The sequence below is a fragment of the Zerene cesonia genome, chromosome 7 (genome assembly GCF_012273895.1).
Source record: "Zerene cesonia ecotype Mississippi chromosome 7, Zerene_cesonia_1.1, whole genome shotgun sequence".
Classification (NCBI taxonomy): Eukaryota; Metazoa; Arthropoda; class Insecta; order Lepidoptera; family Pieridae; genus Zerene; species Zerene cesonia.
The window spans coordinates 2,304,801-2,329,063 of NC_052108.1; the positions used below are offsets into that span (position 1 = coordinate 2,304,801).

At 34.3% G+C, this 24,263-nt stretch overlaps 5 protein-coding genes across 5 annotated transcripts in view; 4 read left to right on the top strand and 1 right to left on the bottom strand.

Moving 5' to 3' along the window:
- Positions 1 to 655, top strand: part of LOC119840862 (folliculin) — a 3,350-nt gene extending 2,695 nt beyond the window's left edge. Inside the window, exons 6-7 of the mRNA XM_038367641.1 lie at positions 113 to 215; positions 292 to 655. Of these exons, the coding sequence (XP_038223569.1) occupies positions 113 to 215; positions 292 to 430 (242 nt within the window). The 3' untranslated portion in view covers positions 431 to 655. The remainder of the gene's footprint in view (positions 1 to 112; positions 216 to 291) is intronic.
- A 52-nt stretch (positions 656 to 707) lies between these two features.
- LOC119828193 (protein LSM14 homolog A) lies at positions 708 to 18,825 on the bottom strand. Its single transcript, XM_038350294.1, has 13 exons — positions 18,671 to 18,825; positions 17,495 to 17,899; positions 16,322 to 16,431; positions 14,590 to 14,818; positions 13,691 to 13,884; positions 13,058 to 13,188; positions 12,561 to 12,710; positions 11,741 to 11,907; positions 2,667 to 2,833; positions 2,033 to 2,176; positions 1,817 to 1,903; positions 1,449 to 1,710; positions 708 to 934 (listed from the first exon to the last, which is right to left on the bottom strand). Exons 1-13 carry the CDS (start codon positions 18,789 to 18,791, stop codon positions 735 to 737), a joined length of 2,367 nt encoding a protein of 788 aa, XP_038206222.1. The 5' UTR covers positions 18,792 to 18,825; the 3' UTR covers positions 708 to 734.
- LOC119840861 (kelch-like protein 10) lies at positions 2,327 to 4,975 on the top strand. The gene is made up of 7 exons (XM_038367640.1): positions 2,327 to 3,169; positions 3,250 to 3,431; positions 3,528 to 3,739; positions 3,812 to 3,960; positions 4,295 to 4,481; positions 4,559 to 4,681; positions 4,785 to 4,975. The coding sequence occupies exons 1-7, from the start codon at positions 2,327 to 2,329 to the stop codon at positions 4,973 to 4,975; spliced, it is 1,887 nt and encodes a 628-aa protein (XP_038223568.1).
- LOC119840863 (15-hydroxyprostaglandin dehydrogenase [NAD(+)]-like) lies at positions 5,973 to 10,369 on the top strand. The gene is made up of 6 exons (XM_038367642.1): positions 5,973 to 6,253; positions 6,933 to 7,056; positions 7,372 to 7,478; positions 7,726 to 7,899; positions 8,265 to 8,419; positions 9,333 to 10,369. Exons 1-6 carry the CDS (start codon positions 6,161 to 6,163, stop codon positions 9,436 to 9,438), a joined length of 759 nt encoding a protein of 252 aa, XP_038223570.1. The 5' UTR covers positions 5,973 to 6,160; the 3' UTR covers positions 9,439 to 10,369.
- Positions 18,826 to 19,713: 888 nt separating the features above from the next.
- Positions 19,714 to 24,263, top strand: part of LOC119828194 (condensin complex subunit 2) — a 7,514-nt gene continuing 2,964 nt past the window's right edge. Inside the window, exons 1-9 of the mRNA XM_038350295.1 lie at positions 19,714 to 19,967; positions 20,055 to 20,216; positions 20,365 to 20,565; positions 20,936 to 21,095; positions 21,389 to 21,497; positions 21,598 to 21,771; positions 22,084 to 22,208; positions 22,452 to 22,661; positions 23,140 to 23,377. Of these exons, the coding sequence (XP_038206223.1) occupies positions 19,845 to 19,967; positions 20,055 to 20,216; positions 20,365 to 20,565; positions 20,936 to 21,095; positions 21,389 to 21,497; positions 21,598 to 21,771; positions 22,084 to 22,208; positions 22,452 to 22,661; positions 23,140 to 23,377 (1,502 nt within the window). The 5' untranslated portion in view covers positions 19,714 to 19,844. The remainder of the gene's footprint in view (positions 19,968 to 20,054; positions 20,217 to 20,364; positions 20,566 to 20,935; positions 21,096 to 21,388; positions 21,498 to 21,597; positions 21,772 to 22,083; positions 22,209 to 22,451; positions 22,662 to 23,139; positions 23,378 to 24,263) is intronic.

A 24,263-nucleotide genomic window follows, 5' to 3' on the forward strand; every position in this document is an offset into this window, starting at 1 on the left:
GCGGGAGACACGCTGAGCGTGTCATAGCCGCATCGCTGGATGAACAAAGTTTCTGGATCAGCAGTGAAATTGTTAAACATATTGCTGTTAATTTTTTTATTTTACATTTCAGATCCTACATTAATGAATAAAATACTGAATGCAATAAACAACGAAAAATTCAATGATGTTGTACTATTACAACATATAAAATCATTGCAACTTGAGTGGTTGGGGTATGTGTAGATTTAGACTATATCTATAATTTTTCAAACCAATTCCATTAATTAATTACCATTGTAATTTTTTCAGGATAGCAAATACCATCAAATCATCACTTCAAGCATCAGGGCATAAAAAAGATGCTATAAAAAAATTAAAAGTTGTACTTGGAGTAACAGAACATGACGAGATTCTTGTAAATTACTGGATACAAGCTTTCTGTGATTAGTTACTAGATGTGTGTGAAAATATTGGTTTTTCTATAAATATGTTTTTATGACGACTTATTTATTGTTCCACAATAAGCAATGTATTAATACCATAATAATAATAATTAATAGTAGTTTCATTTTCTATCACCAAATAGATCTTTGTTTCGATTTTCTACTGGCAGCTACAAACACAATGTAATAGTATATAAGTAGTATTTAAATAAATATTTAGGCAGTTGACTATCCATTGTATTGTATTTTAACATGATTAGAGAATAAATTAAACACACAAGGTAGATAGTAGTCCTTATATTTAAAAAATTAAACATTTGAACGACGGTGTGGTCTTGCGCGTTCATGTCCCTTTGTACGCACATAGGGCTTAGTATGTGAGCGAGGTGCACCTGGCGCCGGGCCAAAGTGACGCACAGCTTCACGGGCGTTCCTCTGGCCTTGGACAAGAACGGTCTTGCGGCCAGTGGGCGCACGGAGTGCCAGCTGATCGAATGTCAGGATCTCACCTAGGAATAATAATTTCATACTTATATTCTGTAAATATTTTGGTTTTGCATTACATTATTCATTTATAATTTGAACCTCCATTTTTTTTAGCAAAATTTTATATGAACAAATGTTTGTTGCTGGCTACTTAGGATGAAGCTCAGTATACATATTGTATGAGATTTAAATAAACATAGTTTCATAATAATATGAAGGAAATTATACATCTAGCTTTATTTATAATATAAGCTTCCAAAACAACTGAGAGAGTAAATCTATAGACATTTACAGACTAAAATTGCAAAACCCACATACAAATAATAATAATACAGTGGAAAAACAAACAGTTACATACTATTATGAAGAAAACCTAACCAAAACATTGTTTTGGTTTAGGTATTTGGTTGTATTTCAACATCTATATATTTTGTAAATGTATATAAGTGGTTTCTATTAATAATTAAGTCAAAGATTTGTTACCACCATTTTTATGGGCTCATACAAAACATAACCTATAATTAAGTCATCACTCACCTCCAGCAGCCAAGATACGCGCACGCGCTTTCTCAGTCACATGTAGGGCAGCTACAGTCATTTTTGGGACCTTGTACAGCCTCACATCGTTGGTCACGGTGCCGACAACCACTGCGATTAAACCTTCGCGAGTGGGCTTCTTCATGTGACGAGCCAGTCGCGACAGGGAGATAGGCGCACGGTTAATACGGCTCATGAACAACCTCCTCAATACGATCTGATTAAACTTGGCATCAGTACGTCTGGCCAAGTATCTGTAAAGCTGTAAACAAAAGAGAGGTTACAATATCGTTTTCGATTAAGAAAATCGTAGTGAGGGACGTTTAGAATAGAATTCCATAGTGGATATTGCAAAACACGGTATTTACCTTCACAAGCAACCTAAGGTACACATCCTTAGATTTAACTTCGGTGCGCCGAACCTTCCTGTCGTGTTTATGATTGATGTCGACACCCTGAAATATATAATGCAACGCATCTTTACAACACTGTATTAACAGAAAATCACTAACACCATTCACAAAAATTTTGTATCACTGAGATTTTTATTGATAACTTTTTATTTTCCATCTAGCGAAACTCACCATATTGACAACCGGATGAAAAAGAGGGTCTATAGACAAAAATAGACAATAACAATGGTTGACGTTGACATTTAACAAAATGAGGGTTGCTAGTAATAAAACATTTATGCACATTCCAACTTTATGCCACAGGTTGCATATTATCTATTGTTAAATAAATAGTACTGGCTTTTGTTATTGTAATGGAATGGCAGCTTATTTAAATCCTAAAACAAATGAAATGTGACTGTCGTGATTCGCCAAGTCTGTCACCGCGACAGATACAAAGTTTCGACCGCCGTTTTTTCGAAAGGAATGGAATTTAATTCGAAACATCGAAAATTATCAAAAAATAAGAGCTTCGTTCGTACTCCTTCATCAACTAAGCCCAGACTAACAAAAAAAAGAACTATAGTAAAAAAACGAAAATGTGTGTGTCTCCCGGAAAATATTTCAGTTGTAGAGTTTCCACCAATTTGGAACGAACTGAGATTAAATGGCCAGCTCTGCGACGGTACGATTGTGTGCAGAGACATGAAATCGATTCGGGTTCATCGAGCAATTCTATCAGCGGTCAGTCCATATTTTAAAGTCCTTTTTATAAATTCTTTGAAAAAAGGTGAAGCTGAAGAAAAGGAAATATTTGTAGACGTACCCAGTTATTATATGAGCTTGATATTAGATTATGCTTACACAGGTACTTGTGCAGTAACATCTGATAATGTTCAATATTTGTTGCCCTATGGTGATCAATTTGATGTTGTTGGTATTGTCCAGCTATGCTGCCAGTTCTTGTTAAAAGAGTTACGGCCTCATAATTGTCTGGGAATTTTTAAGTATGCTAGATGTTATTTTTGTAATGACTTAGAGAAAAAAGGAAAACTTTTTATAAGACAAAACTTTTCTAAAATATTAAAAGAGTGTGGTGAATTTAAATCACTATCGTATGAAGAATTAGAGGACATTTTACGAGATGATGAACTAAATGTTCGTAATGAAGAAGTTGTATTTCAAGCAATTAAAACTTGGGTGGAACATGACTTAGAGAATCGAAAAATGTATATACCGTCATTGTTATCATGCGTTAGATATGGTCACATCAGTTATAAATATTTTAAATCAAAAATCTTGCAATGGCAGCCAGTAGTTGAAGATGAGGTATAAATGGTTTTTAACGTGTACTTTTTTCTGGTGGGATGAAAATTCAATCTTAAAATTAAAATTTTTATTATTCTCAGAAATGCCAGGAAGCTCTTTACCCGGCAGTAGTATTTTTAACTGTTTTGGATTCAAGGCCGGAAACAGAGGCAGATCTGAATGATCCGCTGGCAAGACCTCGGATACCGTACGAAATTTTATTTGCCGTAGGGGGATGGAGTGCAGGCAGTCCTACGAGTTTCGTTGAAACATACGACACAAGGTTCATAGCTATTTGTAAAGCAAATCGTTTTACAATGTAACGGAATGTTGTTTAGTTTTTCTTTTAAACAATAATTTAAATTTACTTTTTTAACAGAGCCGATAGATGGTTTCTTTCAATACACATGGATCTATCCCCTCGTGCATATCATGGTCTTTGCGCCTTGAACAATTTAATATATATGATTGGCGGATTCGATGGCAGCGACCATTTCAATACAGTCCGATGTTACGATCCAGTTACGAATACGTGGCATGAGCGAGCTTGCATGTATCAGGCGAGATGTTACGTTAGCGTTGTTGTTCATGGTGAGGACGTTAAGCTTGAAAAATTTGTTACTTGGCACGAAAATATTTAAAATCATTTTGTTTAATTAATAGATGGTCTCATCTACGCTCTTGGAGGATATAATGGTAGAACACGCATGTCCTCAGTAGAACGCTACTATCCCGAAAAAAATCAATGGGAGATGACAACACCTATGAATAAACAGAGGTCTGATGCTAGTGCAGCTTCTCTTGGTGGAAAGGTGTGTTTGATCTTACTTCCTACTAATATTATAAACGCAGAAGTTTGTATGTATGGATAGATGGATGTATGAATGGATGTTTGTTATTCTGGACACTTGTTCTGGAGCAAAACTATATTTTTCTTAAATTACTCTACTGAACATTCTGTCAAAACCAGTTACTAAAATTAATACTTATTTAAAAAAAAAATACAAGTTTGTACTCATTTACAGTCATTTAAAGTCTCTTAAAGAAAAAGGTACTTAATCATTACGACATTACGAAATAATGTGTAAGAAAGATAGGCTATATTTGTATAAAAAGATTATACTTAATTGAGTTTCAATAAATTAGATTTACATCGTCGGTGGTTTCAACGGTCAAGAAGTGCTTAGTTCGGCGGAAGTATTTGACCCCGAAACGAAACAATGGAGTTTTATCAGGTCGATGCTCAGTCCGCGATCTGGAGTCAGTTTAATCGCGTACAGAGATTCTTTATATGCACTTGGTGGCTTTAACGGCTACAGTCGTCTTAACACTGGTATGCAAAGGAGATATTAGATCGGTCATATAACTGATAGTTATTCAACAAATTAACTAACCGACCTTCGTTAACAGGCGAAAGATTTTGTCCTCAACGTGGAGGTGAATGGCAAGAGGTCACAGAAATGTTTAGCGCTAGAAGTAATTTTGCGACAGTCTTACTGGATGACATGATCTTTGTTATCGGAGGGTTTAATGGTATGGCATTTCAAGTTCCATAAATCTGTTAATCAATGCCGCGTACATTAACATTTTTTTTACAAAAAATCAATACCCTCTGTAATTTGGTGTTTCGATGCAGGTTCTACCACAATACCACACGTAGAATGCTATGATGGCGACACAATGGAATGGTACGATGCGGCGCCAATGAATTTAACGCGGTCAGCATTAAGCGCTTGTGTCCTAGCTGGACTGCCGAATGCACGAGCCTTTTCCTATCTCGCTAAGGCAGTTCCTGCCGCAGGAGCTGATCAAGCACACCATTCGTAATCCCAATCCACACAATTCAATGCAACATTTTAAATCTCCTGTCATTTCATTATTACAAGATTTGACTAAGCAACTACTCCGATACAACAATGCTGTTAACAATAGTAAATATTTATCAACTTACTACTTATAAGCCCGTCAAATTATGTTACAATGTTGCCATTATATTTACTGTAAACAAAAAATATAACGACACGTCTTTTTAAAATTTGAAATGATAAAAATTTATATACATAACTGATGTGGGCCAAATTGAAGCTGTATATATCTAGTATATTTTAATATATTTTTTTTCTATTTCTACAGCCTACTAATCTGTGATATTTTGAATTTATAAGAACTTTTTGTAATTCTAAAATCATGATAACTTCTTATATTATTGTGTAGACACTATTTTAAAATCAATGTAGGTATGTAAATAAATATTATACATAATATGTATAGTGTATACAATTGAAAATCATTGTTGTTTTATATGTATTTTTATGGAAGGAGGTATAAATTTTCTAGTTTCATTGTTTTATTCGAAATTTTTATTTCCGTCATTGCGCACAGTTCTCTTTTATAAGTATTTTTTGGAATATATGTCTGTAATCATTCCTATTCTACCTCTATTTTTTATAACTACATGAATTCCCGTGTCTCCATATGAGTAGGTCTTTATTTCATATTTCCCCTAACCGTTCCTTTTTTATTAGCATAAATAGTATCATGCTTAATAGCCAGATGAGAGGAGTCGAAAAAAGCGAAAAATTTTTATTATCAAAAATTTATTGTTTCCATCAAAATATACGAGAAATTGACAAATAAAGTAAAACCATTCAAATATTTTGTTTTATTACTCCCTCTCACAAAGAAGACGAAACTTACGATGCATGAGGTGGAATTTCCGAAACATATGACTCGTAGTACGTTGCCTATTTATAACAGTGTCCTGTGAACCGGCCATACGGCATACGAGACTGAAACACTGAATCGAAGCTCGGCACGGCGTACGTAGGACAGTGAGAGTGGGACGCAATCGTGCGTATATTTACTACAAGGGAAGTTGGGGAGAAACGGGGAGACCTCCTCCCCTTCATTCCGAACCCCTTTCGAGCCGAGGTGTCTCGATCGAAACACACCCACATCGGTTGTAGCGACCGCCGCATTTGGGCGCAGTCTTTATTAAAATAGATAATTAATATGGAGTTAAAAGGAAAGGTTGCTTTGATCACCGGTGCGGCCGCCGGTATCGGCCTCTCGTATTGTGAAGAGTTATTGAAAAATGGTGCCAAGGTAGGTTTTAGTTCAAAAAATGTAGATCTTACTTATCACACTTTAAATTCGTTTGTTCTAGGTAAATGATTTATTTAATTGTAATCAAATTAGGAATACTTGGTAAAAAAACAATATATTTTTTTAAAGATTTGTTAAAAATTTCTAAGAAAGGCGTTTCTTACTTTCGTGACATGTTAAATTTGTATTGATTTCTGCCGGCGCTCTATTTTCCTTAACTTTTATATCGGTGTGGTGACTTCGTACCGCACCTTTTTAAGAGACATCATTCTAGAAGTGATGTACACTTATAATTTATCAATAATTAGTCTATTCCGAACAATTAAACAAATTAATTATATTATTTAAAAAGTTTGTGTAAACATTGACTTATTTTTTGGATAGGTCATAAATTAATTACTTACAAATATCTACTGTTTCCAGAGAACAATGGAAAACGTTTTTATGAAGTACTTTGATATGATCTTAAATGATATAAATACTTAATATGTATTATAAGAGAAAAAGAAAAAATAGAAAATACCTACGTAGCATATGCAATGAACTCGGTAGAATTAATGTGAGGGCTATGACATCGTAGCTAGTGCTGCTTAAGTACTTACTTGACACAAATAGTTATTGTTTTATCTAATTTACTCGTGTTTTACACAGGGGTATGAAAGTTAACTGAACTTTGCAGGTTTCTTTATGTGATATTGATTCTGAAGTCGGAGAGCAAGTGGCTGATGATCTTGGCGCGAAATATGGGCGAAAAAATGTGCTTTTTTGTCAGTGCGATGTCACAGATTATCCTCAATATGAAGGTTAAATTTATGACGATTTTTTAAGTTTTATAAACACTGTAACCTTTCAATAGGTTCTCTGTACAATAATAATGGAATAATAATTTTATAATCGCCTGCTTATTGCCCTGCTATATATATACTAGCACTGCTTCTCCTTCGCCACCGTTGTCAGGAGAAATCGCTGATACGGATATAAATTTCACTTTTGTTTTTTTTTTATGTTTTCTCGCGCTATAAAATATTTTTGTTTTGTTATACTATTCATGAATTTGTATGTTTGTATGTTATTAAATATGTATGTTTTAAAATTAATGCCATTTGTTTGTTCTACAGAGGCTTTTGAAATGACAATAAAGGTATTTAACCGGTTGGACATAGTTATCAATAATGCTGGCGTGATGAATGACCGATTTTGGGAGTTAGAAGTTGATGTAAACCTGGTATGTATTTTGGTTAAAATACACCTAATAAATTATCTTGAAATATTATAACTTGTGCTTTTGTGGCCAGCTAGTATTAAAATATTTACAAAGTTCATAAAAAATCCGATATAATGAGAACAAGCTCAAAATTTCCCATTCATTACAATAACCTTGGTCTTACCTGAAATAATTAATCTAATCTAGAACGTTTAATATGGCAACATAAAGTTTTGATAACGAATTTTAAAATTTAAATTGATTCTAGAATGGTGTGATACGTGGAACCCTGCTCGCATATAGATTCATGGGTAAAGACCGCGGTGGACAAGGAGGCACCATCGTAAACACAGCATCTACTGCTTTCGCTAAACCACAAGTTTCCACACCTATTTATACTGCTACCAACTACGCAGTTGTAGGCCTAACGAGAGCTTATGGAGTAAGTTTATTGAAATGCTAGAAATATTAATGAAACTTTTTCACCGAGAGATCTTTCTTTACGCGTAGGTACTCGTACCTTTATTTATACCATAAGCAGTGGTGGCTCAGTGGTGAGGACCTCGGACTTCAAAATCAACAAGTCGAGGTTCGAGACCAGGCGACAACTTTCACTAATCAAGGATCGGCAATACAATATTAATAATTCTACGAATTTATCTTAATATCCTGATTTAGGTCGCGAGAATAAAATAAAATTATTTTCAATATGTATATATTAAACGCAAACGAAACAGTAAAATAGTTGCGTACGTTATTAGAGTTTCTATTTAAGGTCATCGTGTCTAACCGATGAGTTAATTTCAGGATCAATATCATGTAAATCTGACCGGCGTGCGAAGCATAGTGTTGTGCCCCGGCCTGACAGACACTGGGCTTATCAAAGACATTCGCAAACAGTTGATGTCTTCCGAGTATGAGGCTGCATGGCAGAGGGACAATGCAAATTCCAAAACCCAGAGGTATAGTATCTTATATTTTCTTTATCTTTAAAAACTTAGAAAATACCATTCCTTGATTGTCCTTTTCCTGCCGCTGTGTCCCAGATAGGGTTGGCAATCCGAGATGATGAACACTTGTTGTTCACAAAATGGATTACACACAAGCAGACTTGGAAAAAAAGATTGGTTTCAGAAATTCATTTTTAGGACCTCGTTACTTTGTGAATCCATTCACCAGCCTAAGATTCGAATTTGAAGAATTCGAATTATTCGAATTTAAAAATCAATATTTTTGTGAAAGAATCGCCCTCCCCTATCGCAATAATATAAATAAATCCGTTAGATAATAATAACTCGTGAGAATGCAACTGATGAAAAATTTACATCCGTAAATTTTTTATTTATGATGTACCGCATTTTCCGTTAAAATATACTGCAACTTTATCGAAGTTATATAATATACCGAGAAATTACTTTTTAAAACGTACCATAAGTGCAGGTTGTGGGGTGACGGAACCCCGCTTTGCTCCATGAGGCTTCACGTCTTTGTAGTTTTTAAATATGTAAGCCGAAGCAAACCTTACCCATATAATCGAATATCGATTTTACAATTTAACGGTTTTGCATCGATAAATGTATTTAGCAAAATGACTTAGTTATTTTACAAGGGAAGTCACCTGAAATACTCAATCATTTTCACGTTTGGATACGCAGTTATTTGGACAGTTTTTTCAGTGAATACTAACATTGTTTGATGTTAAGAAGGCACGGTTGAAATACAAAAACGAAAATCCTGCTTAATAGATGCGGTGGCATAATTTACATCCCATATTTTTCGTGTGATATACATTTTACATATGGCAAAATAGTTAAAAAGAAAAACAATGAAAATGGTTTTATTTACATCTAAGTCTAATAGATCTGTTGATTTCAGTGCTGAACACGTCGCCAGGTCTTTGATCGAAATCCTCCAAAAGGCTCAAAGTGGATCAGTATGGATCGTGGAAAACGGTCAACCCGTGCGTGAATGGCGCGCTTAATTCCTAACCAACTTACCATAATATACTACTTCGTTTTCTATACTACACTCATTTTATACTCTTTCAATTTTGATACGTTATATTGAAATATTATATAATATTCGTATATATTTTTTTGATATACGTCCTGGTAGGTAAACAAATATTATTTGAGAAATGTTGAGTGAATGAATTTCAGTTATTTTGGAATTTTGTTGCCATTTACCAAAATAAGGTATATTCATTAATAGATAAGGCTCAAATTAACGTAAATACGCTTCTATGAATAATTAATCTTTTCTCAAGTAATGGAACAATATCTTTACATAATATGTGGTTGTGTAAATATTTTGTTTCTTGTAGCGTTAGTGTTAGCAGTTAAGATCAGCATATTTTTATCATATATTTTATACATGTAAAGACGTAGGAGGTAATGTATTAAATAAAAACATTCGCATTATACCTGTATTATTGCACTTAAAAATGCAATTATTACGAAGTATAATTCATGTGTACTTGTGTTTTGAAATCAAACACACATCTATTACTTCTGCAGTTTTTTTCTAGACTGAGTGATTTGATGTATACTGTTGTATTTTAAAATTTCTTTATATAATTTTATATTGTATTTGTTAAATGTATTGTGACTTGAAAAGTTGTACAAGTACATCGGTACGAGCTTAAATTTTGGTTTGCAATAAAAAGATTGTTCAAATATGATGTTTTAATCAAAATAACGGTTGGAAGATTTGTAGTAAATGTATATTTCCGTATTAATACAATCACCAGGTACAGTTTTTGAGTTACAGATTTACAAACATTTTATTTGTCAAAAAATTTTGTCTTTACATTCACTCAAAAAAGGACATGAGCCGATTGACATACATTTTTACATTTCATACATGAGAAAGCAGTCCTTTTCAAACAAACTTATACTAAAACCTTTGTGATACACTGGATCAAAGCTCACATTATTTGAATCCTGTGACGTATACAATTTAACTACATATTTAACGATATATCAATCTGTATAAACAATTCAAAATCCAGTGATCTGTCACAGGATCCCGCACAGTCCTACTATTACAATACAATTTACATACACATGACAGTCAAAAAATAGTCATCACTATACAAGTTTCAAACGAGAGCAGTACAAACTGATAGTTTACAATCTGTCCAGCAGAAATACAATTCCGATGTCGACAACTAGTAGGACTGCCACTGTCATTGCATAAGAAAAATGTGCAACAACAGAACTATAAAAACACATTTATAATCTATTCGTTACAATAGGCACAACTGCATTATAGATGAGAAGCTATGAAAATATACGATTTGATTGGGCTTCAGACCGTTCCTTGAAGGTGCGTCGGAAACATTACAATCACATTTACATTGCCACAGACAAACAGCAAACGACCCACCTTCACGAAACCAACAATATACATAAATAAACTTTCAATTATTCTACGCAGGCGATTCAGTAGCCTCGACGTAATGAACTAAGTTGACTTCTCGAACACAGTAGCCTAATATCAATCCGGTCGACGTTACAATTTCGAGGTCAACATGAAACAATGAGCCCAATAATTTGAACAAACCATTCTATACTTACAACACTTAGGTGCCTCTGGACGAACATGTTTCGTTCTCACGGGAATTTCCAAATAGCTCCTTCCATATATTGGATACAACACTGTCACACCATAGCAATGTCCATCAACTAATATCTATCCATCCTTAACATTCCCGATAAGAGTTTCTTTACGATAGAACAATTAACACACTTTCTATCACCAACATTCACTTTTCCGTTACTTAAGTGTTCGTTTAGTCCTCGCGATAATAAATTAAGATTCGGCGTACCCTCCTTCATCCAATCCTACTTGGCTGTAAATAAATAACAATAATTTGAGAATATATTATTCAGAAAAAAAATTGTAGATAATGTAAATGTTACTCAAACAAACAGTTAACACAGTTTAGGTAGCAATGAAAAATACTTTGCAAATCTAGATATTCATATCATTTCTATATAGATATTTAAAATTCCAAATATAACTAGCCGACTCAAGCCAGGCTGTAAACAATATTTAATGTGATAAGGCCATGAGGTGCCAAATACACTACAATGTATTTTTTTGTAGAATACCTATGGTTGTGTGCTTGTATAAAATAATGATCTATATAAATATTACAAAATTGAAGTGTTTGTTTGTTTGTTCGGTTGATCGCGCTAATCTCAGGAAATTTCAAATCGGACCAGGATAGATAGAACATAAGGGAAGCTAGTATATATGTATATGGTCGGTAGCGGTACCAGTAGCGGTGGGCGGCTGCGCGGGCGGCGCGTTGGGCGCGCTGCGCTGGCGGTGCGCGCTCGCGTGGTTGTGGTTGCTGTGCGCGCCGTGCGGCTGCGCGTGCTGCGGCGCGCCGCCGCGCCCGCGCCCGCCGCGCATCGCCCGCCAGCTCGGGAAGTACGACATGCTGCAAAGGGATACACATATATAACTAACAATTCATTATATCGTATTTATATGTATATACACATTATTATCATGTATGTACAAGTAACTATACATCGATCTAAGCATCACAAATACGATGTATTCGTACATTAATCGCAATTATTTGGTAATAATTACTTTTTCTTTGCTTTCAATTACAAAAACTTTATAAATTGTACAATTTAAATGTACATAACCAGGCTCGTACAAGACGATTAGATATCAATCATAATGACTTTATCAGACAAATAAAAACAAACGTCGTAAACATAATTACATTACAGTTACAAGAAAGTGCGTGCCGTGAGGCGCTTGTATGCGTGGGCGCCCACGGACTGTACATGTACGGAGCCATTAGCTCATCGCGCGCTCAAACCTAGTGTTCGCAAAGTTGAATAGCATAATGTTTCTTTCTTTTTATAGCTTGAAACTACAATAACAATTCAGACAAAAAAATAATTTACTTCTAAAACGGGTACACTTTTGGGCAATATGCAATCTGATTAAAAAAATGTATTATTGTTGTTACAGTAAATTTATACTCCTATATATCTATAACTATTCCACTAGTATCTCTACTCATTCGATCCTAGAGCAAAGATGACAGTATAAACTATAAAGCGGTATACGCACGGCTGGTGGTGCGGGTTGTGCGGGTTGTGCGGGTGGCGCCAGCCGGCGCGGCCGCGCCACGCGCCGCGGCGCGCGGACGCCACGCCGAACGTCTCCGAGTTCAGCTTGCGCTCCGTCCGCCAGTCCGTCCGCTGGCTGCGACCCTTTTGCCTGTGGGGTCGACGTTTTGTTTGTGGGAGATTAATCGTGTCGAGATGTGCAAATGTTGTGAATTACTGAACTATTCAACTAAATTATTTTTTAATATTGAGATGGAAAAAAGCATTAAAATTTATACTTTTGGTACTTTTCGACAGTAAAAATTTCACCATATGCCACAGTATACTATGATTTACTATATAAAATATTAATGTTTGTGTTATTATAGTAAAACTTAATAAAAATTCAACATCAACTAAAATTTCTGATAGCAATCAGTTTTACAGATCAGATCATCTCCAGTAATGTGCATACAAATGTTGTATCAAAAAAAAAAAAACACTATGTCGCTAACTCACCTCTCAACAGCCTCACACGAGATGTTATCAAAGAAGCTCTTCTTCTTATCGTATCCCGTGAAATCATCTTCCAGTTCCGCCTCGCCCGCGCCGGTCTCGTTGCCCGAATCGTCCTTCTTGTCAACTTCGCCCTGGAATGGAACCCCATCAATTACAATGGGCTGTGGTGGGAAGATTAATAATTTGTCACATAAATCATTAAAAAAAAAACAGTATCAGAAAACTTAAATACTAATACGGGAAACTTTGAACTTGTTAGTGATATATTTGTCTCTGCTTAAATTAATGAAGGTAGACTTATTTTAATATATGTAAAGAAAATATTTTACTAAAGTTAGTTTAATGGTAAACATATTTTCAATACATTAACTGCATTTAACTTATACCTTCAGTACTACTAGCTTTCCGCCCGCAACTTCATAGGAATATAAAAACAGTCCTGGACCTTTCTCAGGTCTCAAACTATTGTTCTGCCAAATTTCATTCAAATTGGTTCAGTGGTTTAGGCGCGAAGAAAAACAGAGAGACAAAGTTAGTTTCGCATTGGTAATATAAGAAGGGATGCAATCAGTCAGTCAGTGTATGCGTTAATCAATTCATTGGATAGTGATTATAGTATGTATTTACACTTACATTGTTCTCCACCTTCGTGTCGCCGTCTGAGATCTTAGCCTTGGCCAGTTGACTGCGAAGCTCCTCAAACTCGGTGTTAGCTTGCTCGAAGTCATAATCATTGTCGAATTTGAGCGTGTTCTTGTTGCGGGGGACGAACCCGCGGCCGCGCCCGCGCGAGCGACCCCTCCAACCGCCCCTGTTGTACCCTTGGCCTGCAAGTTCACGATATGTTAGAATATTGACGTTTTATATTGCAGTGTGGGGTAAATAGAAAATATATAGGGCCTAATTATGTAGAAATATTATTTTCGACACAAGAAATGTCAATTATAATAATACAATACATTGTTTTCAGTTACTATTATCATCCTAAAAGTGCTTCTATAAGAAGTCTTATTGAATAAATGTTTGAGTTTTAGCAGCTTTGTTTGAGTTTTATTATTTATAGTGTACATGAATATTTTTATTAAATGCTATAATTTATTTAAACTACTTAGATTCAGAAACAACTAACATCCTTTGAAGTTAATTTTAAAATATTTAGGAATACAAACCACTCCAGAAGCAGCAAGTTAAACAATTAGCTATGAAATCAGTTTAAGCATCAATTAAAACTGGTATAATTTCATTCCAAATGCTCTGAATATAACAAAATTATCCAAGCATATATCTAATGTACGATTTAGCGCTTCATAGATTTGAAGCAATAGTTTACAATTATGACAGTTTATAATGTTTCAAATGTATCATAACTGCCCCCCTGAGGTCTTTATGCATCATTATCAAGCATGAAAACAGAGAAGCAAATGTTAATTTAAGCACCAAGCATTAATACAAACCAGCGTTAAAATACCACAATAATGTTAACACACTTGAGCGTCCACACAGGTCGTCCAATCAAATCACATGTGCCTTACTTTCAATGAGCTCACCGGGCTGGTGGTGGTGGTGGGGTTGCTGCTGCTGTTGCTGATGTTGTTGATGTTGTTGTTGGTGTTGTTGATGCTGGGGCTGCGAGGGTTGGGAGCCGCTGGACTGCCGTTGGCGGCTTCGCGAGTTCTGTCGCGGGCGGTTCGCCGGCTTGTTGGTAGAGCCGCCGCGGCGGGACTCGCGCTGGGAGGAACCGCTCGCGCCCGTACCGACCTGCTGATAGGTAGACCTTTTAGCATGTATTGTATATGTGCATGGATAGCTGTGTGATGCTATATACAAATATTGGCAAACATACATAAAAAAAATAAATATAGACATCTAAAACCGCTCTATAGAACAAAGAATGGAACCTCCATACTAACGTTTTATACGGAGCTTATCCTTTGTATTATATTATTTTAGCTCGTATAGGTGCACTTTTTGGCATACGCGAAACTCGTGCGACACGCCTGTTGTATAAACGCACTTACAATTATTTCTTGTCGTGATTACAAGCATCTCTTCCGCAGATATGTTTATCATTTATATGGATACTAACTCTTATTTGAATATATTTAATGATACATAAAAAGTGCTCAAGATATTCTCTAATGTAATATTTGAATCATTTAGAATCACTTCACAGTTTTAGGGAGAAAAGCGTATGAAAATGCGTAATGCGTATGAAAGAAGAAAACACTAACTTAAAACCTAATATGGGACCTATTCCTAATATGGGAAGTTGGTTAAAAATAGAACATACACATGAGAAATTTTGAAAGAATAGAAAAAGTTTGATCACGAGGCAGGACTCGAACCTGCGTTTCCTGCCCAACCGCAGCAACGCCTAGCCTCTCGGCCACCCGTGATCCCGTTTCAAAATTTCTCATTTATAAAGCATTTCAATGCTATAAAACTAAAAATTAAATAGAACGTACACATTTCAATTACAAATTTTAAACCATTCGCGCGCTTTTGGAACTGTTTTGTACATACATCGCACTTTTTCTTTTTTTATTTGTTACATTTGCTCCAAGGTGATACAAAAACATATTTATTTTTGGATTAGTTAATTCTAGAATAACCAAGGGATTTAGATACATCTGGTCCTAACTAGGGAAAACCTGTTCTATCGAAACGCGGCTTTTAGACGTAACATATAATATGTACATATTATAAGAATTTAATGTATACTCTAATTTTGGAGACAAAATGTCCTGTTCGTTCAAACATATTACTATTGAGTAATTGGTGTTGGGCACAGAAAAATGATGATAATGACGCGGTAAATAATGCCGCTTTCCGACTTCTTCATGAACAATTATGAATATCAGATATATAATTGCCGTTAACTTTTAGTTTATTTCTTAAATATTGCTTTGTTGTATCTTCTGTATGATGCTTTTAATAATTAAACTGTAGGTGTACTTCAAATGTAAAATTGACTAAAAAATAATAATACAAGAACACTAATGATACTCATAAAAAATTATGAAATGGTTCTATGAGTAAATAGTCTCTTATTTATAAATAATCTTCACATTGTAAAATGTGCCAATATCATCAATTATTAATAATAAATGATGACATTGGTTTTGAAGTTTGACACTTATCAAAGAGTATACATAATCAGAGCAACTGTTTTTCCAAATTTTTATAAATTTCAAGATGGATTTCAACATAATTTAATTCAGGTTATACAAAAAAATCAGTCTTTAAAACAATTATGAACATTACCTGGGTACCCTGGTCCGCAGTAGGGCTCTTCCTGTGTCCCACAGCTGCTGGTGTTCCTGACCGAGATGCACTTTGTTGGGACCCTCCTCCAATCAAATCTAGCATGGAACCTAAAAATTAATTGGTAATGATAATTTGCTACCCTATGCTGCAAAATTAATTAATTTCTACTATTAAGTAAGCATACATTCATCAAAGCATTTTGAATGTAAATTGTATTTTATAAGAGGAAAAAATTGTATTGTACTTTATTTAAAACTAAATACCTAAATAAGCAAATAACAAATTAACTAAGTTGTAATGCTAAAATATATTCCAATCTCAATTAAACAAATAAGTGATGATGATTAAAACAAACAATGATATAGCTGAATACTAAATAATAAAGCATTGAATTTTATTATAATAAATTATTTAATAATTTAGTGTGGAGTGATACTTCAAGCATGAGACCAAGGAATGGCTATGTTGCACAGTTTATGTTGCGATTTTTTCATGTTAATTAGGTTAATGCCTAACTTGTTATTTTCTTATTTTTTAATAATAATAAAACCTTCAACACCATTATTGTTAATTTTACTTATAGAAATATTAAATCAGAAAATATTGAGTAGTTAAAGTTTAAACATTAAATTGTACTTTTTTTAAATATAGTTAGCTATGTAATAAAACAGTTGTATTTTTTTAATATAGTTAGTTATGTAATAAAACAGAGTATTTATTCTGGTTAAATCACACAATGACTGAAAATGTAATAATGAGAATACTGTAAAGAATATAAATACAAACAAAAATATGTACATAATACTATGACAAACAAAAATATCCAAGTAATGATACCACAACCCAAAAGTTACTGTTATTAGGAATATAAGCTACAATTCAAGACAGGCAATCAGTATAATATATTAAAATATAATATTTATATAATAATACCATAGATATAATCAATCTATGATATCACTATAAAATATATGAAAGAATTTATAAAATTTATTTAAAAAATTATGAAAAATAGAACTAACTATGTCATTAAAGTGAGTCCAATGTTAGTATTTTGAAAGGGGATGGTTATATCAGTTTCTTGAAGCCTGCCTGTAAAGCTACAAAAATCGCAAGATAGCATTTGGCAAAGCGAAAGCGTGAGCTTTTATGAAAATACTGAAGAAAAACCTTGGTCTTTCACTTGGTTGTGATGTACAACTCCGGATCCAATAGGAGCTGTAACGGGTTGTTGCGGAGCCAGATCCACTGATGTTTGTGGGGACAACTCACTCGTCTTATTCATTTGAGGATGCACACTGCTCGGAAACCCACCCATCGGATAATATTGTGGATACTGTGTTTGTCCCACAACTGGATGGTTATACTGCCCCACATATTGCCCTTGGTTACCGCTTCCAATTGATGGTGGTACAGACATCTGCACAATGGCAGGGTCGTTGGGTAAGGAGGGTACATTGTTGACCACACGGATGTCCTTGATGTCAGAGCCGCGGAATAAGATGTAATCATAGACTTGGCTCTGAGGAGCAACTGGATACTGAGTCTCCCTGTCTTCAGTACCAAAAGATCGCACTGTAACAGAAATATGAAATTGTTTAGAATATTGAGGGTAATTTGTATTACTACTACTACTAACAAATTGTAAAATGCTCAATAGGGTTGAGTCTAGTGTTTAAATATTAAAAGAATATTTTATTCTCTATATGGTATATTGTAGCACTATTCAAAATTTACTCAATTTGAGAATTATTAATTACTTCATACAATAAAGTAACTATTTAAAAGAAAGCGCATCAACGGAAAAGGGGAAATTAGTGTTTAGTGCATCATCTGTCGAATTTCCTAACATAATATATCGAAACAAACTTTTTCCATGTCGAAAGCTAAGTATTTCATAATTTACAGCTCATTAACCGCGATTTTATCAACAATCGTTAGTTATTAGTAAGAAATAAACAGAATACGACACTTGTTTACAGGAATATAATCGTTATCAACGTCATCAAGATGAAACCTCGGTCACAAAGGCGGGGACCAACAAGTATATACTGAGGGTAGAATAAAAACAACGTGCTTAATAAAAAAGAACAAGATTTTAATAAGGGTTCATAATGTAAGGTATAAGGAGAAGATATAAGGTCAATAACTCCAACTGATAATTTAAAAAAACTAAGAACCTAATGACAAATAGAAAGTGGACTAAACAATTTTTTCTCGAAATCGCTATACGTCGTTACAAAAATTATATTTATATTCGAATTTTATCCTACTAGAACGAGTTGTAAGATTGCATTATACGAAAACAGGACATAACAAAATAATAGCATCCATTTGTCAACTTACCGCTAGCTAAAGCAATCGTACATTCCTGGGGATCAACGGTGAAGAGACGGCCTTCATAACGGATGTCGGCTTTTGATATTAGGCTTATTTTGGAGCCTAACTCAGGCATTCCAGCACTCATCTTGTCACTTTGTAAATTAACTTTCGATGATTAAGATTTTTTACGATTTCGTCGACCATATACCAACAGCCACAAAGTAAAATGACTGACGGGAAGTTGGCAACAAGCGACAAGAGTAGCGTTTATAAACAGCTGAGAATACAGATAAAATAAAGTAAATTTTTTGCAACGTATTTTTTAATTCCTAATAAAACTTCCTTTAAATTCGAAATAAGAATTAACAATTAATGTGTAAATCGATTAGTAAATTACGTTTTGTTTAGGTTGTGTTAAATATAAACCACGTAATGATTTGAAATTAACCACTTTTATTCGTTTGGTTTTATATAAACTAACGTCTTTAAATATAACATTTCAGAACTACGTTCATACTATATTTCTGTAAGCCTTACTGAAAACCTTGTCTGTAAACACATTAAACTCAAATTTCATGAGCATAATTTCTTTATTAAATAATCTATAAAAAATACAGGTAATTTTACTCCAAAAACATTTTATTATACTTCAGACTTTAAATCTATATATATAAAATTCTCGTGTCACAGTTTTCGTTGCCATACTCCTCCGAAACGGCTTGACCGATTCCTCTGAAATTTGGTAAGCATATTGGGTAGGTCTGAGAATCGGCCAACATCTATTTTTTATCCCGGTATTCCTACGGGATACGGACTTACGCGGGTGAAACCGCGGGGCGCAGCTAGTTTAAATATATATAAAGCAAAGTTAACTTATTTCGCAAGTATTTCATCCTATTGCATAAAAAATATTCTACTGAATCGGAAATATCATGATAGTTTCCTATCATTCAGTCGTGTGTCGTGTATCGTAAGCCTTAAAAATAAATGTTGCCATTTAAAATATCTGACTGTCTATGACAAAATTTATCGATCAATCGTTTGTGTCAAATGTCAAACTCATAATTTAAAAACTTGAAATGGGAAGTCCGTTGAGTTTATATCTTGTAAATATTGTATATCTTTCAAAATACTGAACATTTGTTATCAATTGCGATTTATGATCACATAAATTAAAAAAATAAGTTGATGTGCCACAATGGTGGAAAATCCTATAACATCGACGCCGGCTCCTATAGCAAGACTGAGTATTGGCGGGAGTAACTCTATACGCAGGCGAAGTCTTATTCCACAAACTCGAGTGGCTGTAGTTCGGGATGAGGTTTGATATTTATTGTAAATTCATACTGAGTTATAAAAAAATTATTGAAACAAAATTAAAAAACACTGCATGTAAACTAACTTTTAGGAACGTAATGATGATGATGCGGAGAGATCATCTTTGGTGGCTTCGGAGAGAGCTGTGGCTACGTCCACTCCTCATGGATCACCGAGAAGAGGGAGGGACACTATGAGTTCATCACCATTAAAGGAACACTTTCAAGGATGCCTTAAACTGTATGCTGAAAATGTTAGTATTTTTAACTATATCTATATGCATAATGTTTTCGGCTTTATTGGATATTGTTTTTACATATTATAATTGTGTAAAATGATTTCACGAAAATCACTATCAATATGATCTTGTTAATTTTTTTTTATTTTAAAACTATTTCTAGAAAATAAACAAGGACAATGCATGGAATTTACAACTAATAGACTTCATGACATCAATGTTGCGTCGCCACGATGCCAGAATGGACAACTTGCAGACAGCCTCAACTGTTGTGGATGCTTCGGCAAGGATTTATTCCTTTCGTGTGGATGCTGTTCACTATGATGTTTTAAAAATGGCTGGTGGCTTAGTTAAAGCTGTTCAGGTAAATGAATACTTTTGTTGGAGCCTAAAATTTTTACAAGTAGCTCTTAATCTGAATTTACTGTTATTTTCATACTCATTACATATTCAGATTTTACCATTGTAATACAATGTAAATTCTTATGTTGTATAATAATTCACACAGGAAAGAGACAAACATTTCAAGTAGAATTTAACTATTATATTACCAGTAAATATTATATTTAAACACAATTTACATAAAAAGTACCTAAATTTGCAAATGATAAGCAATAAACATGTCCTGTTAAATTTTATTTTGAGATACAAAAACTACAATAATGCTGATTATGTATTACATTGAACATAAGTTTTAAATATAGTTGTCTTATATTATTATTATTATTATACAGAGCAAAAGGGGTAAAAAAGATGAAGAAGAAGCTACAAATGAGGAAGGAACTGAAGATGGAAATGCTGCTGCACCTAAGAAAAAGAAAAAGAGATCTAAGGGTGCCATTGCATCAAACCCTGAAGTGTTTAATGGGGAATTTGATGCTAATGATTATGTTGGTAAGCAAGCTATGATTTCATTAAAGCTACAATATAATACTGTTAAGAAAATATTTATAAATTTTAGTTTAGATATAATTTAAATTGCAAAAGGTTAACATGCTTTTTTCCAATAATGGAATATATTTTTTAAAGAAAGTTAATTAGAAATTAGTAGATTCAACATATAAGCCATGTACAACATATTCTTAGAACAATATACTGTTATTAGATATATCATTACACAGAAAGTATTGGTTATTAAGAAAAAGTTACTTCTCTTTCAAAACATTAGTCGATATTTATTTTTCCAGACCCGTTTTTCGAAAGGCTAGCAGCAACAGCGGGGGATGTTACATCATCAAACAGAGCCTTCAATGCAACATTACCGATACATGACAAAACACTTGCTTTGATATTGAGGTTAGTAGTAATTTAAATAATAATGTTCCACATATTAATCACAGAGATAGTTAAATAATTACATTATATTGGTAAAAAAAAATATTTGTTCATTTTCCAGAACTGACAAACAATTTTTAGAATCTATTAAGGAGAACATACCAGAAGATATTGACTTAACAGAAAAGATAAAACTGCCCACTAAGCTTATAGTTCCCTTCACTGAACGGGATCACATTTGTGAACCGTTTGCTGGCTTTTCTATAAGCAATTGGGACCCAGAAACTGAAGAATCGTAAGTGCATATAATAATTTACAATTTCTATAATAACTGAACTATTGTGGTATTAAAAAAAGAGTTGACATTTCTTTCTAAGATATGTAGCTGTATAAGTATCTTTCCCCTTTACTTAATTTATTTCTTGAAGTTTATCATTTAACAAAATTTATCTAAACCATGATAAAGACTTATATCTTCATTTCTTTACTTTGTATTCAGTGATAGATTGTAAAAAATGTTATAAATTATAAAAAAAATTCAACTTATTAATTACATTTCAATTTATTAATTACAACAAATTTAATTAGTATGAACTTCATATTACAGAGATACACGTGTAAATAACTGGGTGGAGGAGAACCAACTTAATTTGTCACAGCAAGCTGTGGCTTTTGATGTCAATGCTGAAGTGGAGCCTATACCGCAGGATGAAGTGCAAAATGATTTGCTCGGTAAGTTTCAGTACATTTGTATAACGAAGGACTTTAACAGTCACTTAAAAAATTATTAAAGTAATTCGATATGAAATATTGGTATTAAGTTTTTGTTTATATGTAAATATAATCTACAGATTTTACTACTTGTACTTAGTACTGGGGTTGTTTTAAATTACATATATCCATTAAGATTTCTTGTATTTCCAATATGAGCAGCAAATGGTACATAAAATAAATAATAGGAAACTTGATTTGCAGAGGACGAGCCACTCGGCGGTATCGAGAGCGAGGAGGAAGCGGACGTGGCGGTGGCGGCGTGCGTGGCGCGGCTGGGCGGCGCGGCGCCGGCGCGGCTGGCGGACATGCGGCCGAGCGCGCCGCACCACGCGCGCCTCGAGTACTCGTACTGCGGCGCCGTGCTCGCCGCCTGGGCGGGCCCGGCGCACTGGCGGCTCAAGAACAACCGAGGTGCCATTACACATTGCACAGTCGTGCTGGGTGACATTACACTGTCACTACAGCGGACGAGCCCTATTAATTAGACTCGTTAGTATCGAGAGCGAGGTGAAATCGGAAGTAGCTGTGATGGCGTGCGCCACAGGTCAATAATAGCCGAGTTTGGTGCAGGACACTAAAAAACATAAATAAAACATTTATGAAAATCACATACACATATTTTACGTCTATAAATATTTGCATGTTAAAATCATTGAAATAATGTTTCATATTAATTGAGAGAACTATCTCAACTCATATTGTATTCAAATTCTCTTCTATCTTATTAAAACAATTGGACATAATACTCATCATAATTGTCAAAATCTTTATCTCTGTCTCTATCTCTGTGTCATTATCTATCATATTGTCTTTATCTTTAGCCTACACTTATTCCCGCTACAATGGAAAAATCTGTTTAAAAAATTTATCATAAATATTTATATTTCAGCTTCGAAAATGACAGAAAGGACCCAATCAACCGCTGGTCGGTTGACAGTAGAGGGCAAAAAGCCAGCGCGTACGAAACGTCAATTAGACTTCTTAGGCGCGGGTTTGGCGTTCGACTCCCGTGCAGAACCCACCGGGGAGTATGAACCGACCCAACCTGCGAAAATAATGATTAGTAGGAAAACTTTAGCTACTGGGCACACGTGGAACGAGGCTAATTTCAAAACACCTATTGATAGGTGAGTTCATTTTGTTCTTTTGTTGATCATAAATTATCGTACATAATTTTGTTGATCTAAATATTACACATTATTAGGTGATATCAACTGCATATTATATGTAGTTGCTGCTTTCTCATTTCAATGATAACATGGCTATGTTAAAATAATAACACTAAAATCTAAATCATTTATAACAGGATATTTTCAGAAATATGTTTAACTAATTAAAATAATAGTTATATTATTTAGCAAAAAATTGCTAATTCATTGTCTCGCTGCACCACTAAAAACACTGCCATCTATTAGTACTCTGCGCGAAGCTACAGCAAATAATATCCACAGCTGATTAAACTACAATCATGAGTAACAAATGTGGCAAATGTGGTAAATTTGCGTCCACAGATGACGCCAGGTGCACCAAGTGCAAGGAACTTTATCACAAAACATGTATAAGCCCTAAATCACGAATTGGCCCAAGTTGGCTGTGTAAAGTATGCAAAAACAAACCTGAAAAAGTAAACAAGCTGATGCCCGATAACAGCCTGAGTGATGTCTATGAGGATGCAGGATCCTTTCAGCCGGGGCAATCCACCTTAGCGGATGAGATAAAACTATTACGCACAGAACTTTCGGGTTTTCGAAATGAGATGTCCAAGCTAGCAAATATTGTCTCAGAATTTACTACTAGACTTGATATTATCGAGGATAAAGTGTCAAAATTGGAGTCACAAAATAAGCAAATAGTGGAATTAAATAGTAATATCAACCTTCTCCAAAAACGCTTGAATGAGTCCGAGCAACGAAATCTTATTAACGATGTGGAGATTACGGGTCTGCCCGAAAGCAATGGCGAAAATCCCACACACATAGTCATTTCGTTAGCTAAAAAAATAGGCATATGTTT

What these genes read in the sequence shown, in the direction of transcription:
- LOC119840861 (XM_038367640.1), top strand. Translation starts at nt 2,327, where the DNA reads ATGGAATTTAATTCGAAACATCGAAAATTATCAAAAAATAAGAGCTTC. An exon ending in CAGCTTCTCTTGGTGGAAAG is followed by an intron (nt 3,961 to 4,294) that starts GTGTGTTTGATC and finishes TCAATAAATTAG; the next exon opens with ATTTACATCGTCGGTGGTTT. An exon ending in CTACAGTCGTCTTAACACTG is followed by an intron (nt 4,482 to 4,558) that starts GTATGCAAAGGA and finishes CTTCGTTAACAG; the next exon opens with GCGAAAGATTTTGTCCTCAA.
- LOC119840863 (XM_038367642.1), top strand. Translation starts at nt 6,161, where the DNA reads ATGGAGTTAAAAGGAAAGGTTGCTTTGATCACCGGTGCGGCCGCCGGT. An exon ending in GCCTAACGAGAGCTTATGGA is followed by an intron (nt 7,900 to 8,264) that starts GTAAGTTTATTG and finishes AGTTAATTTCAG; the next exon opens with GATCAATATCATGTAAATCT. An exon ending in GCAAATTCCAAAACCCAGAG is followed by an intron (nt 8,420 to 9,332) that starts GTATAGTATCTT and finishes TGTTGATTTCAG; the next exon opens with TGCTGAACACGTCGCCAGGT.
- LOC119828193 (XM_038350294.1), bottom strand. Translation starts at nt 18,791, where the DNA reads ATGAGTGCTGGAATGCCTGAGTTAGGCTCCAAAATAAGCCTAATATCA. An exon ending in TCGTGTGAGGCTGTTGAGAG is followed by an intron (nt 12,711 to 13,057) that starts GTGAGTTAGCGA and finishes TCGACCCCACAG; the next exon opens with GCAAAAGGGTCGCAGCCAGC. An exon ending in TTCATCCGGTTGTCAATATG is followed by an intron (nt 1,904 to 2,032) that starts GTGAGTTTCGCT and finishes TATATATTTCAG; the next exon opens with GGTGTCGACATCAATCATAA.